Source organism: Spea bombifrons, chromosome 3, assembly GCF_027358695.1.
Source record: "Spea bombifrons isolate aSpeBom1 chromosome 3, aSpeBom1.2.pri, whole genome shotgun sequence".
In the NCBI taxonomy this organism is placed as follows: Eukaryota; Metazoa; Chordata; class Amphibia; order Anura; family Pelobatidae; genus Spea; species Spea bombifrons.
Genome location: NC_071089.1, coordinates 33,421,290 through 33,437,627, shown reverse-complemented (window position 1 = coordinate 33,437,627; position 16,338 = coordinate 33,421,290). Strand labels below are relative to the sequence as shown.

Here is a 16,338-nt window from a genome sequence, read left to right as displayed (position 1 = left end):
ATATGTAAAAATGGTGGCCACGGAAACACTTGAAATACTGATCACTTAATATTGTTTGCGTAACTGATCCCTAAAATAATCTGTATAAAACTGCTCCTTTAAGGGCTTTCAGAAAATGTAAAAAGTTGTACATACCTAATATATGTTTTACTTCAGCGCATTCTTTATTGTGTTGAACCTTTAATACCACCAAGTTGTTTGCCACAGCTTAGTTGCCTTGAGATTTTGATTATTTTTTCCTGTTTAAAATAGCTTGCATGAACTTTTTTGATGATGTTTTGTGCGGTACAAAATGTTATTACAGTTTGGATGGGGTAAAAGTGTTATAAATTAGAGTACAGTAAATATCATTTTTGGGAGATCCGTTTTAGCAGAGCAAATATTTGTTTTCCCATTTGGCCCTTGCAGTTTTTTCCAGTGCCCATCAGATAAGAGGCAAAAAGCTGTTCTCCAAAGGAAGTGATCTAACAATATTATAGCATGTTTTAAGCAGGCATTGTTTAGGCTACAGCTTGTGATATCGTTATGATGATTACAGCGAGGAAGTTCAAAAGATTTATCCATTTCACATTCTAATTTATGTGCATTCATTAAGGATGTAAAAAAAACATTACACATTATGAATACTTTGAGACTATAAACAGGACATTAGGTTCTAATTATTCTTTCTTACATTTAGAAAAATAGTTCGAAAGAGGGGGGTAGAGGGGAGGTCACACACACATATATGTATAACATGCATGTATGTGAAATAGACAGCATTTAAACCTAGAGAAAGAGGCCTTGCTAGAATTACGTTGCAGAAGAACATAAGATTGGAGGTAACAGAATAAAATGAACCAGAAACCTTAAAACAAGGGAAATGTTGCTTTAGAATTAGTTTTCACATGAAGAACACTTAAGATTTAATTTTCTATATTTTCATCTCATAATGATTCCTTTTAGTTATGTACTAGTTAGTTGAGGCCTCATCTATATGTGTTTTTATATAGATTTTGTCTACTGGCTGGTTTTATTTAAAGACGAACATTTAGTCTGTGTATGCTGCTTTGTAAACATAGAGGTTTAAGTCAAATTATCTTCTACAAAACAGGATGCAGAGTTGATTAGTTCAAGTCGCACGATTCTTGGTAGCTACGTTGTGGCATGCAGTATTGGAAATCTTACGATTAGTAACCTCACAGACCCGGTCAAGATTACAGTAAAGCACAAAATATTCAAGGTAAGGAGGGCTTTGTAAAGGATACTAACATGTATACTGTGTTTTTTCAATGCATGCTGTTATATTTAATAGCTCCGTCAAATCTTAAATGTGGTAGAAAGGTTAGGCTTCCCTGGATGCAAGCTCCATAATTTCTATATTTATATTCTATGGGTCTATACTTAAAGGGTATTTTGGACCTGATACCACCAATGACAAGTAAATAGAGTAATCTTTTCCCACATTTATCCCATATATATATATTTAGTTCAATAATATTGTACAGTAAATACTAAGAACACCAACTAAAAATCCATTATGGTATATAGTACATATCTGCTTGCTATCTAACTTAAAATAATATATTTATAGATAAACTAGACAGTCAAATTGGCTGGGTGGGTATAAAATCATCCAAAGGACAGGATTGTGATTTATAAAAAGCTGAAATCATGATTATTTTTATATTCAAAGAAATATTTTAAAAGGATGCATCTATTGTGTTTGTGTTTTTTGAGTATTACTAATAATTTTCTCTATATTTTTCTTTTAGGAAAATTCAAAACCAAAATGCGTTTTCTGGGATACACATAAGAATTGTATGTTATTGTATTTTGTGCTATTATTCTATTTGTTACGGTTGTTTTATTTTGTATATATGTTGTACACACTAGCAAATCCTCAAATATCAAATCCTCATGTTAAATGCCTATTGGAGTCGTTTTACTGCATGTAAATCAGTGCATGTATTCTTTAGGTATTGGGGCTCTTCTGTCTCAGTTAACTCCTCCCCTGGCTGCCTCTACTGAAAGCAGGGAGCATACTGCGGTATGCATGTGCATATCCTAAGTAGAACTTTCATTCCAGTCCATGGGAGTGACAGCGGCCAACATATGAACAATGATGGTTTTCTACCATCATGTTATTGACTTCTGGTTCAGTGACTTCAGTGAGAGTACTACATGAGCATGGGCAAGAAGCGTACATACTAATGTTTCGTGGTTTCAGCAGAGGCAGCCATGGGTGTAAACCTTTCTAACTCCAGTAACTAAAGAATAAATGCTTCAAATCAAATGCAGTGAAATACATTGAACTCCTTGAAAAAATGACACCAACATGGATTAAAACTACAATTTTAGGGACTTTTACTGTTCCTTTATAGCTGTATTGAAAAATTACCAATGAATACACAGAAAAACATGAAACAATCATTTCTTGAACACAGTAAAATGTATTAGGTTTAGATGTGTTTTTTTAGACACACTTGAGGTCTAGCATACCATTATTTTAAACTAAATGCCTAGCTACATTTTGTATGAATTTGTTTACTGCTTGACAAACATTTTTTATGTCTAATAATGTGCTAAATTCCTGAAGGTTGTGGCTTCTCTTTTCCTCTGAAGTATTTCCTTCCTGCACATCTTCCTTGCAATAGAGTTATGTAATAAGCCACAGGAAGAAAAAGTGTACGAAGATAAATGACTTTCCCCAGCCTACTGATACAATTCCTATACATTTCCTTAGATTAATAATTGCAACACATTCTCATTTTGCTAGGTTAATGAGTGATTGATTTTATTTGGGAAACATGTACTTAATATTCCCAGGTCAAATAGTATATGCAAGAATATCAATTCAATTTACATGTGTAAAAGACATCTACCTTAAACAAAATTGCTAAATTAAAAACATTGGATTTTAAAGGGAAATTGTAATAAAGGGATCAAACTTTATTTAAAATCACAGCTTTAAATTTGTTATTGTTCATATAATTTATTGTGCTGCACAGTAGAATTTGTTGAAGTCATATAAATAAATGATAATAATAAGGTACTAAACAGTATAAACAAGCATTATATACCTTTAAACCTCATTGCATTTGTACATGTTTTTTGTGTATTTCTTCAGATGGCAATGGTGGCTGGAGCCAGTCAGGCTGCACAGTACTGAGCAATGAATCCAATGCTAATGAGACAGTTTGCCTGTGCAATCACCTCACCCATTTTGGTATACTAATGGTAAGTAGATCTTTCTGTGAAATGGAATAATCTTGTTTTTCCACGATAATGATTACAGCTTCAACAGGTATACAAATCTAGTAGTTGGGTGGTAGTTTTTGAAACCACACGTAGTGAGACTAGCACTAAATCCAGCTAGACTCCTTGGTCCATAGGGGATTAGTGGTACCAGATTTCTAGTCTGACTGTAAGTGTGATGTGACCTTCGTGAACATCTTATTGTCCTCTGGACAAATTAAGTACACTGTCTGGGACCTTTGCTTGAGGACAACATGTTCTCCTATTGAAATGGACAGTCTAATGTCCTTGAGACCCCTTTAAAGAACTATGCACATTAATGTACTTTTATATGCACTCTTCAAAGAAAAACACACTTACCTGACATAGACATTGCTGCTCTAGCAGCTGACTTACTCCTCCATGGTCCACTGACTGGCCACTTGAATCAGTCAATCAGTGGCAGGAAAGCACTCTCATTGAAATCAATGGCAATGCTTGCCATGCATGGGGGTCTGAACCTGCGGTGTTCATTAAGGCGGCCTTGGAGCTTACTGTAGGTGAGTGTATCATGTGCAGGAAGATGGGTCCAACCAACAACTCTCCCGTGCTGCAATAGCTAGGTGGCAGGGGAACGGGCAAATGTATTTGCAAGACAGGTTCCATGAAAATGTAAAGGGGCCATACAGTTTAAAATGCCTTAAAGTACATATGATGGCTGGAGTCTCCCTTTAATTTAGAGCTGGGTCCTTCTATGGTCTCTGTTGGTGTGCCTTCTTATTGTGTCTGGTTGATATATGCAAATTGAGTTGCACACAAATAATACATAATAAAGCAACATTCATAATGTTTCTGCACAGGTAATAAGCTGATATACTGTAGGCCTACAATGTACCTTGTCATGTTTCCTCATTCGGTTCTCTAGGTGTGTAAACACCATATGACTTTATTTTTTTAAATAAGGGAAGATATGTAACCTCAAAACATTTTAGCGTCTGAATGTCTCTCGAGACTCCATATATAAAATATTATATATATATATGTAGCAGGTGTGGTTAAAGGTGTTACCTTTTAAGCTTGTAAAGACATAATGCAAATTTTATTGCTGATTAGGTCCATTAACCTGTATAAATAGAACTCATAAAATATTACAAGACTGAAAAACACATAGATAAATGGACTGAAGTTAGAGAAAATGTACTTTGCACCTTTTATTATACATATATATATATATATATACACACACACACACACACACATTTTTGAAGATAGCTGTGTTAGTAAATGCTATACATGGGGAAAATTAGTGTTTCGGCTTATGGTGATACTTTTTTTATTACTAACAGTTGGTTTTGAGGATGATCTTTCCACCTCCCTTTATCAAGACCAGCTTAAAGAACTGCAAACTTTGATTGGCCTATTTGACATAGGTTACACATGCGTACCCCTTCCTTGTGTCCCATTTTTAGCAGGGCAGTCTCGATTTTCAGAGCTCCCTACTGTCCCACATAGCTGCCCCAATTCTCCTGCCTTTGTGGGTAGTGTGGATCGTGGGCCAGTCAACGAGATCCTCTGATTTCCTCTGACAGGCCCGGGAAGCTGTAAAATCAAATCATTCGTAGCTTCCACATGACCACCTTGCAGTGTGGTGGCTATTCTGCAAGTGGGTGGTCATGCCCTGTCAACTTCTGCATTCAACCCCGCCTGCTTCTGTCTCCCCCCAACACAAATGTCCCACCTGAAATTACTTGTAGAGTAACTACAAATAACTCTTGTGTCTACTTAGGCCAATCAGTCTGTAGACATTTAGTTTAAGCAATCTAGCCAAATTGCGGATGACCAGATAACTTCTAAATACACTTAATTTATTATTGACAAATTTTACAGGACTTTACACTTTGTACTCTTTGTTCCATGGCCCAGAATTTGCTAAGATCCTTTAAATAAACCATTGAACACTTCCCCTATGTATGTTTTTTTAATTCTAATTAACAAGCCTTTGTTATGTAGTAAGTATTTTGATGATTACATAATTTTAATAATGTTACTACAAATCTTACATGTTCATTGCATTGTGGATGTTTAGTGAAGAAGACATCAAATCGGTATTTATGTCAGAGTATCTTTCCCTGTATTGCCCTGTGAGAGTTGTCTTATATTGCTAAACTCTGTAATTCACTTTGAAAAAGGTAAATAATCTACGAAAGAAAGACTAGTGAACACACAACATAAAGGTGGATTTAAATGAATAGTAATGAATGACTTGTATTTTTAAGTACAATATAAATATAAGCTTTGCATTTGCTTTGGAACTTAGTTAACTCATTAAACCCCATAGACATACATGCAAAATGTTAATTTTGACTGAGACTAACCTTTAGAACATTTTGGTCTGTTATGTGCTATAAGTCATAATGTGCATAACCAAGTATTTTTCTTATGGTCATTTATACCCTTGTAGTCTCTTAATATACATTTTTAGTTTTACAGTGTCTAGTAGAATACTACCTATTGGGCTTAACAATATTTAGAAAACCATTCCAACAAAAATATTTTACTGCCGGCTCAGCAAGCTTTTTCAAAACAACCAAATTCTTATTCTACAGCAAGGATTTTTTGGGGGGTCAAAGAGACACCAGTAGCTAATTACTTGTGTCAAAGCAGTAAAGGAAAAAGGAAAGAACTGCATATGAACCATGTATAGCTCCTAAATCTTGTCTTACTGGGAAACCAAAATGTATTATTATTATATGTATAATAATAATATAAATTGGATAAAGTTCTGTGAATCACGTCTTAGAACGTAATGCTTTCAATTCCTGGCAGATAAAAATTTACATTGCTAAGCAAAAGCCTTTCCCTAATTAAATTAAGCCAGTTGGCAAGAAATGCATTTGGTTTGCCATGGTTTTCATGTCACACTTGGCTGCCACGCTTAAGTCTGTGTTTTTTTTTAAATTAATGGTGGTTTTTACTCTTTAAATAAAGATAAAAAATCTTTTTTTTTCATTCATTCTAAAATGATCTATTCTGCGCAACCAACATTTTGCTTCTGATTTTTTTCCCCTGTTTTCTTAATAGGCTTGGTATTCATAATTAGTAACATGTTCAGTTAGATAGGACTAGGAAATATAGTCATCACAAATCATCATTTTATAACCAAAAAGATGTTTGCTATTTTAGAGTCAGTGACACACTGCAGTGCCTTCAATGTTTCAAAAGCCTATACCACCTATAACGGTTCCTACACATGTTTTATAGAAGTCTAGAAACACACAATAAATTTCTTATTTCTGGTGAGCTTGCTGACATGCTAATACAGATTTTAAATTAGATGAGAGGAGCAGAAGGATGTGTCCTTCAAGCAACATGTGGTGGTGTACCTGCGGTTTGATGTATATGGGGACTTGAAACATTTTAGATATTTTATGGTGATTTGTTATAGCTAACCGAAATCTGAAAGTTATAATTTCTTTTTGTAGGACCTCCAGAGAGGTGAAATTGACCAGGAAAATAACAAAATCCTTACATTTATAACATATATTGGCTGTGGGATATCAGCCATTTGTACTGCAGCAACACTTCTAACATATATCGCATTTGAGTGAGTATTATCTTAACTTACTGTCCTTTCTAGATCTATCTTCTCTTATCAGTGGGATTCCAATACTCCTGGCTTATAATAATACAATTATATTTTTTTCTTTTAGGAAAATACGACGTGACTACCCTTCAAAAATATTAATGAACCTGAGCACTGCATTGCTCTTCCTCAATCTTTTCTTTCTCCTGGATGGTTGGCTTGCATCATTCGAGATTAATGAGCTCTGCATTACCGTAGCTGTCTTACTTCATTTTTTCTTGTTAGCCACATTCACATGGATGGGGTTGGAAGCTGTGCATATGTATATTGCACTAGTTAAAGTCTTCAATACATACATCAGGAGATACATTTTGAAATTCTGCATTATTGGTTGGGGTAAGTCCAACATCGAATCATACATAAATTACAGTGCTTTGCAAAAGTATTTATCCCCTTGGGATTTTTCCGATTTTGTTGCATAACAACCTGGAATTATAATGGATTTTTATTTGGATTTTATGTAATGGACATACACAAAATAGTCCAAAATGGACATACACAAAGTAGTCGCAATTGGGGAAGTGAAATGAAGAAAATAACTTTAAAAAAAAAATCTGAAAAAAATAAAAAATATATGCTTAAAAATACGTAAATATATATATGCTGAAACATTAAATATGGTGCATACATATGTATTCACCCCCTTTTATATATAGCCCCTAAAAAAGATCTGGTGCAACTAATTGCCTTCAGAAGTCATGTATTTAAATAAGTCCACTCGTGTGCAATCTAAGTGTCATATGATCTCAGTATATATATATATATATATATATATATATATATATATATAAATATATATATATATATATATACACGCCTGTTCTGTAACACCACTGAGCAAGGGCCACTATCAAACAAACTGCATCATGAAAACCAAGGAGCTCCCAAAACAGGTCAAGGACACAGTTGTGGAGAAGTAAAGATCAGGGTTGGGTTATAAAAAAAATAAAAGATCCAAAACTTTTAACATCCCACGGAGCACCATTAAATCAATTATTAAGAAATGGAAAGAATATGGCACCACAACAAGACTGCTGTAGAGTGACGCCTACCAAAAACTCACAGGCCAAAGATAACTCTGAAGGAGCTCCAAAGCTCCACAGCGGAGATTGGAGTATCTGTCTGTAGGATCGCTTTAAGCCATACACTCCGTAGAGCTGGGCTTTTTGGAAGAGTGTCCAGAAAAAAAATCATTGCTTAAAGAAAATAATAAGTAAACACATTTGCTGTTCACCAAAAGGCATGTGAGAGACTCCCCAAACTTATGGACGAAGGTACGCTGGGCAAATGAGACTTAAATTGAGCTTTTTGTCTGTGGCAAACCCAACACCTCTCATCACCCCAAGAACACCATTCATGGTGGTGGCAGCATTATGCTGTGAGGATGTTTTCCATCGGCAGGGACTGGGAAACTGGTCAATATTGAAGAAATGATGGATGCTGCTAAAGACAGGGAAATTCTTTAGGGAAACCTGTTTCAGTCTTCCAGAGATTTGAGATATGGACAGAGGTTCATCATCCAGCAGGACAATGACCCTAAGCATACTGCTAAAACTGTTTAAGGGGAAAAGTAGTTTAAGGGGAAACATATTTAAATGTCTTGGATTGATCAAACCCCAGACCTAAATCCAATTGAGAAAATGTGGTGTGACTGTACACAATCAGAACCCACCCGACTTGAAGGAGCTGGAGCAGTTTTGCCTTGAAGAATGGGCAACAATCCCAGTGGCTAGATGTGCCAAGCTTTTAGAGACGTACCCCAAGATGGCTGACGTGTAAAATGAATGGCTTGGGTTGGTTTGTAAGGGATCTTAAAGAAGAGACCCGTCTCTGTGCATTTAAGTCTAGAATCTCTGATTTAATTGTGAAAAAAGGGCAAGACCTCTTCATCCAGTCAACAGAATTTGTCTAGGGCCTATTATTATTGGTTTGTCCAGGGGTCCACTGATGAGCTTGCTACTAAGATGAACTATGTAGTTGTCTAGGTCCAAGCCAGTCGTAGAGTAAATAACAAAATCATTATTCATCATTATAAACACAATTACATTTCTACAGGATGTAGGCAAGGGCTGGACGCTAAGAAAGGCTCAGCTCTGGACAGATTTGTAACTTAATATAAAGTTGACTGGGAGTTTGCCTACCTACCGTATTGGCTCGGATATAGGCCGCCCCCGTATATAGGCCGCACCCTAAAAGTTTGGTGCTTTTTTAAAGAAAAAGTTTTTTTCTTTAAAAAAGCACCAAAAAACATGCTGCCACTCTGTCCTCCCCCCCCCCCCCGGATATGCTGCCACTCTGTCCTCCCCCCCCGAGATATGCTGCCACTCTGTCCTCTCCCCCCCAAGATATGCTGCCACTCTGTCCTCCCCCCCGAGATATGCTGCCACTCTGTCCCCCCCCCGAGATATGCTGCCACTGTCCTCCCCCCCCCGACTTACCAGAGCAGACTCCCGGGTGTCTTACGGGGCCGGAGGGGGACATCTATGCACATCGTGTATACAACTCCCGGTGCCGGCACTCAGCGGAAGTGCCGGCACCGGAAGTTGTATACGCGTATTGCATAGATGTCTTCCGCCGGCCCTGCAAGACACCCGGGAGTCTGCTCTGGTAAGTCGGGGGGGGTGTAAAATGCATAGTGCGGACGTTCACCGGCAGCGGCGCATCGCCGCTGCCGGTGAACGTCCACGCGATGTGCTTAGACAACCTCCCGTGCCGGCACAAATCCCCCCCCCGTGGGAAGTGCTGGCAGGGGAGGCTGTCTGAGCGTATCGGGGAGTAGGATGCAGGTCCCCTGCACCGCTGCGGGGGATCTGTATCCTAACCCCGCTGCCTGCCCGGCGCCCGGGACTGCATGTCCCGGGCGTCGGGCGCTAGACCCCGAATATAGGCCGCACCCCCACTTTAAAGACTTAAAGTGGGGAAAAAAGTGCAGCCTATATTCGGGCCAATACGGTATATTGATTAGTTACTTGTTTTTATCTTCATAGAGCCATCCTTCTATGAACTAAGAATTCATTTCAGGTGGTTTTTACAGAACCAGAATTTTGGTTAGACATCTCATGTTCATATTGACAACATGAGGACACTTTTGTATACCTTTTGTTGAAGCAAAGTTTTTCATGCTAGGTCAACTTTATCTGTTAACAGTTAACTGTATAAGAATAGGTGCTTTTTGTTTGCAATTTATCACATTTTAAATGCACTTGTTAAGTTATTTTCTTTTAAAGAAGTTAAGTCATTCAACAATATAAATATAACTTGCATTATAGGTTTACCGGCTGTGGTGGTTGCTGTTGTACTTGCGAGTACTCATAGCAAGAGCGCTTATGGAAGCAGCATGTATGGGAAAAATGACGGTTACGGAGGGGATCCTTTGTAAGTAATTAAATCCAGCATAATTGTTTTTTTACCTTTTATTCAGTAATTTTCGATAATTGGGCTGAAATAAATGTTAACAATACACACAACTTAGCACTCAGTGAATTGACGTGTTTATTTCTCCAAGTGGCAACCTTTCAATCCAACTACAGGATCTATATATTGAATTAACTGCTTTTGAGTTTAGGAATACAACTTAGAACCTTTATGTTTAGGCCTCAAGGTCACAATTTAGGTAGTAAAATACAAGAAGGGAGCCTTTTTCATAAAATTAGGAGTGCCAGAATAGGGCATGACAGAGTTAGAGGGCAGGGGAATAAGAGGTAATTTAATAATATTCTGCTTTACAAGAAGGGTAGTAGAGACCTGGAATAGTAACACAATAAAGGAATTTAAGGAATCTTGGGATCTGCATATAAAGCTATCCTGTAAAATGAACAAGCAAAATGTGATTGAAGACAGGCAGAAAACATGGGCCATTTGTCTTTTCCTTTCTGCCATCATTATCTTTGTATATGTGAAGTCCTTTCCCGGGAGATATTCATTAGTGATATGGTGCCCTAGGGAGATAAGGATTGAGGTTTTCTATTGTGTAGCACAAAACAGTATGATAAGGATTTAGTTTTTGTGTTTGCAAGCTTTGTATAGCACAACTATTACACAAAGCAAACAGACAGATGTCTCAATACATGTTATTAAATGAGAATAAACATTTAGAAGCAGAAAACCTCATAGTACTTTTAAGTTGTATTATTGGCGTTTCCTTTTAAACACCCCTTTTTAAAAGTAATAAGTAATTGCAAGCCAGTTGTAAAACCCTGATCATTTAACATCAGAAACTAAAAAAAACCCTTTAAAGGTTTACTCGCATACAATATACTTTTATGGAAATAAATAATGGTAATATATAACATGCCTAAATGAATTATGGTAACTTTAATTATGGTAATTCTTTCTGTTTTAGCTGCTGGATCACAAACAACATCGTTTTCTATGTGACTTGTGTTGGTTACTTCGTAATTATGTTCCTGATGAACATAGCCATGTTCATTGTGGTGATGATCCAGATCTGTGGAAGGAATGGAAAGAGGACCAATCGTAGCATTCGGGAAGAGATCTTACGGAACCTGCGCAGCGTCGTCAGCCTAACGTTCCTTCTGGGAATGACCTGGGGTTTTGCTTTCTTTGCCTGGGGTTCCCTGACTATCACATTCATGTACTTGTTTACTATTTTCAACTCGCTGCAAGGTAACTTGTCAATGTAGACCTATGAACTAACAGCATCATATCATCATGTCTGTGAATTACTTTTGTGCATATTTTTGCTTCCCTTAGCATCCAGTTATGTAGCTTTTCTTTTGTTTTGCCAACACACACACACACACACACACACACAAACAGTATGCATCTATACAATATTCAAGTATATGCAGTATTGACAAAGGGTAGTGGTGTACTTTGTAGACTGCCACTAATTTCAAAAACATTTTGTTACAGGTTTATTTATATTTGTTTTCCACTGTGCATTAAAAGAAAATGTCCAAAAGCAATGGAGACGTTATCTCTGCTGTGGTAAACTCAGACTCCCTGATAATTCAGGTATGGTGTTTTCAATTAGTCATTGTACCAGATATCAGACATTGGAAAAAGCTTAACTAATAAAAACATGGACAAGTTTGTATTACAGTCACCAGGGACTCTCAGGAAGTGGGCATTAGAACGTCCTACAGCACTGATCTATAGTGGAAACCAGACAAAATGACATGTCACTTCTGGGCTATGTAGTTCAGCAAAACCTAAAAAAAAAAGTGTAACTTTTATTGAAGCTGAGCTTTAAAATCCTCAATAAATTATTAAAATAAAAGTTTAGCTAGCTGATAGAAAAAAAACACTTGTAGAATGTAGAATGTGGAAGATGGTGTTATATCACAAGTTATAAAATATTAATGACCCCAATATATTATTATAATGTGATTGGTGATGAGTTGTAGGCAATATTTATATACCATGATATAAAAAAGTTCAAAGAAAAACCATCACTTCATTTTACATTAATCTCCTGATTTCCGAATCATTGTAATGTGTGTTAGGAAGGTGAATTAGGAAGTGTAGACAAATGGTGTCAGTACGAATTTGCATTAGCATAACACACAGAATATTATTCTGTGTTTATTGTAAATGTCTCGGGGCTTATCTGTGGCTGTTCCTTCTCTTAAATAGGAACCTTTACTATTTTATTTTGCAGACTGGAGCAAAACGGCAACTAACAACACAAAGAAGGTCAGCTCAGATAATCTGGGGAAATCCCTTTCCTCCAGTTCAATAGGCTCGAACTCTACTTACTGGACGTCTAAATCAAAATCTAGCTCAAACCCTTTCTTTAAAAGAAACAGCAGCACAGGTAAGGTCCTTGATAAAAGAATGTTTAGTGAACTTTTCCAACATATATGTGAAAGTTTTTATAGTGATAATACTTTGTCTTGTGGCTGTTATCGTTGGCATTAAAAAAACAATAAACATTATTGATGTGTATTAACGAAATACAGCATTATCACAAGCAAGTTATCATTATTTGTCAGCAATTTATACAAAAAAGTTATATATCCACATTTTTTTTTATCAAAAGGGTTTGTCCACTGCTGAGGTGGACACATAATACTATATTAAATCAGCCATTTGAGCAGAATTCCCAGTGGGTTGGAGAGGTTATTGTGCACAATAACGACAATTATATTGTATTTAGCTGGTTAGATTTTGAATTTTACAGTTTGGATCATAATTTTTTTTTACAATATTGTTATATGGCTTCCAAGTAATGGAAGCCTAGTTAAAAGAGCCATTTCTAAATTTCACTTAATGCTGTATATTTCTTATGGTTAATGTTCATTTTCCTGCTGCACAATTGACCCAGACATTCATGTTTATGGTATAGATAATGGCCTCTAAGAGCATTCCTTAAACAGAGGTGGAGTCATCCAGGTAATGTTTCTTTAAGGTTTGTTGCTGGATGCATGATCTTTCAACCAAAGGGTGGGGTGCTCTTGCATGAAGTCATCTAAGGGAAATTTAAAGACTTTGGTCTAATCATTCTGCTACTTCTCTTTGGGCCTTTGGTTCTCCTTTCTGGTGGTCGACAAAGATTTGCATTTGCTTTTTTCTGCTCTGTTGCACCAAACCTGATCTGTATTGTTCTTGAAAGTGTAACACCAACAGTGTGCTTATGTGAACACTGCTCTTTATTTATTAACTCTTGTGCCGGACAGCAGAGCAACCACGTAGCAATTTTCATTAACTTAATGAATAAGGTGTTGGCTCTGCCACATTACAGATCTCTGGTCAGACCTCACCTTGAATATTGTGTAAAGTTCTGGAGACTCTTACTTCAGAAGGATATTGGCATTTTGGAGAGAGTTGAGAAGAGGGCTACCAAAATGGCAAATGGTTTGCAGGGTAAAAAATTATCAGGAAAGACTAATGGAGCTTAATATGTATAGCTTTGAGAAAAGAAGAGAAGATGTGATAGAAACATTTACATACTTAAAAGGATTTGCCAGTGGAGCGATTGGCAAAGAGGAGCAGCAGATGTGGAATGGTGTCAGAGAAAGATTAATCTAGCTGTAGTGAGGATGGGTGGGAGTGGTGAAAGGTAGGAGGGCTAGGTCAATTAGTAGGAAGTTGTATAATCCCGACATGATATCACAAATCTATGTTTCTATTAATTTTGCGTGCCGCCAGCTGTCATTTTGGCTGTCACCAGCCACACTGGCACGACTACTACGCACATACCTAGGAAGCCCACAAGTCTTCACCAAAAGAACGCTCACTGTCATTTCATTTTGAAGTCAGGGGTGGGAGTGGAAAGAACCAGGAGAGGAATGGGTAGAGCCTATTGACACTCCCCAGTCTGAGATCAAAAAGAAATGCTACCTTTTATTGGGCCAATATAGAAAAAGATTTTGGGACCTCAGAAGTCCCATCTCCCATTTTCTCTTTGGCTAATAAATCAATATATATGTTCACAGGGAGCAAATTGGTATTTTAAGACATTTTTAGATCAGTCTTTTGTTCAGGCTTTTTTTAAAATTATTTGTAACTAAGACTTAAACAAAAAAATATTTGTTATGCACTTTATCTACACTTAATAATTAATGCTGGATTATTTGTTAATTGTTGAACAAAGGTATGCTAAAATGGTGAAAGAGTTATGGTCATTTAGGGTGGTAAACATTAACCTCAACTGCCTCAACTTTTTATAAATGGACCCCATTGTATGGATTCCTGGTGTACAGGGTATTTTTAGCTATCATATACAGTGCTTGACATCATGCTTTGCCTGTGACATACTCACACAAACACACTTCAGTGCATGTGCTTATTCATGACTTTATATCTCCATGGTGACTTTGGCTTGGTAAAATTTTTATATATATATATATATATATATATATATATATATATATATATATATATATATATATATATAAATATATATATATATATCACATAATTGAAGAAAGCTTAGTTTCCTTGTGGGTGGCACCTGCTTACAGCCTGTATTTCCTGTTACAAGGCTACCTTAGGCCTAGGCTTAATATGCCACTGCATGACATGGTGCTATAAAGAGTGATCAGGCCTCGTCACCTGTTTGCAACTGAATAGCATTATATGTTTATACACCCAATTATATATAAATAACTACTAAAAGCTGTTAGTGTTAAAGTATTTAAGAAAATTATACCGCCTAGTTTTAAAATTGTCAGTATTCAACTTTACAAAATTATTGTTTAAGACAACTTGAAACTGTAAATTAAAAATAGCTACTACTTTAAATAGACATGATAGAACAGCACAATAAAAAAGGTGTAAATAGCTAATAAAGATATGTATATATTTTGTTTTGACAGGTTATATTTTTGGACAGAGGCCTTCTGTCAAGTTTGCACCGGTGGATGGTGAACAGACTTCAATTCTTCAAGTTCATCATGTTATTGACAAAGTCAAAGGATATTGCCATTCCCACTCTGACAACTTCTATAAAAATATCATCTTGTCAGATTCTTTTAGCCATAGCACCAAATTTTAGGTCCAAGTGAAAACCACAATAATCTATGGCATGAAGATACGCTTGGCCTCACACAAATGGAAAGGGGAAAATGCATGCAAAACCAATGATTAGAAGCTAAAAGCAGAGACCCTGAATTGTCATCAACAAAAACTTGGCTTGGAACTGGCACTTTCCACGATCTGCCGCTAAATAACTGCAAATATAAGAAAATCTGAAGAACTTTCAGTTTTGAAAGCCTTATTCGGCAGCCTTTGTAGGATTTCTAATCTCCGTCAATGGGATTTAAAAACGGTTTATTTTAAGGTTGATGGTGTGTGCTGCACCTTGTCTACATGGAGACCTTTGAGCTTTAATTTTTGTAAATTCAAAAAAATAACCTAGGGCGACCATAAGCAGCCCATATTCATTTATATATGTGTCTTCTAAACGGACAATGTTTTGAGCCAATGCAATTCATTTTAAATGTCTAAGTGAATGTATCTCTTAATTTATTACTGAAAACCATAGTTGTCTTAGTGGCATATACCTGTCAATAATATGAACTGTTTGTATCGAAATCCATGTTCTTTTTTACTGATGGAGTTTTGTGTTCTGTTTTTATCATATTGAAACTTACCTATTCAGCTACAATATTTCAGCAGTTTCATTTCCAATGCTTTTTCAACATGTGATGTAGAAACTATAACATACAACAAATAATAATAATATGCATATCATATAAACAGAAAATAGAACTGTTTTGCTTTGAAATTATATATTTATAAGGGAACTATGGCACATTTTTGTGGCTTCAATTTAATAAAGCACATACCTAATTTTTGTAAAAGAAAAAAAAAAGGGAATATTAGATTGACCAAGAATTAGTTAACAGTGGTGAGGAATTCTAGATTTAGTAGAAACCCAACTGATATATTGGATATGTTCCTAACAGCACAATATGTAACAAACAATTCCGATACACCGAAAACTCTAAACTTTTGTAGATTGTATTTAACAGGTCTTATTTTTAAAACAAGTATTGGTGGAAACCAAGGGC

General features: G+C 36.3%; 1 protein-coding gene across 1 annotated transcript in view; it reads left to right on the top strand.

Moving 5' to 3' along the window:
• The window catches only part of ADGRG6 (adhesion G protein-coupled receptor G6), a 75,944-nt gene extending 60,561 nt beyond the window's left edge, over nt 1-15,383 (top strand). The window contains exons 20-29 of the mRNA XM_053461059.1: nt 1,094-1,222; nt 1,755-1,800; nt 3,110-3,219; nt 6,699-6,820; nt 6,927-7,195; nt 10,129-10,234; nt 11,202-11,485; nt 11,735-11,836; nt 12,483-12,638; nt 15,142-15,383. Of these exons, the coding sequence (XP_053317034.1) occupies nt 1,094-1,222; nt 1,755-1,800; nt 3,110-3,219; nt 6,699-6,820; nt 6,927-7,195; nt 10,129-10,234; nt 11,202-11,485; nt 11,735-11,836; nt 12,483-12,638; nt 15,142-15,320 (1,503 nt within the window). The 3' untranslated portion in view covers nt 15,321-15,383. The remainder of the gene's footprint in view (nt 1-1,093; nt 1,223-1,754; nt 1,801-3,109; nt 3,220-6,698; nt 6,821-6,926; nt 7,196-10,128; nt 10,235-11,201; nt 11,486-11,734; nt 11,837-12,482; nt 12,639-15,141) is intronic.
• Nucleotides 15,384-16,338: the final 955 nt, after the last annotated feature.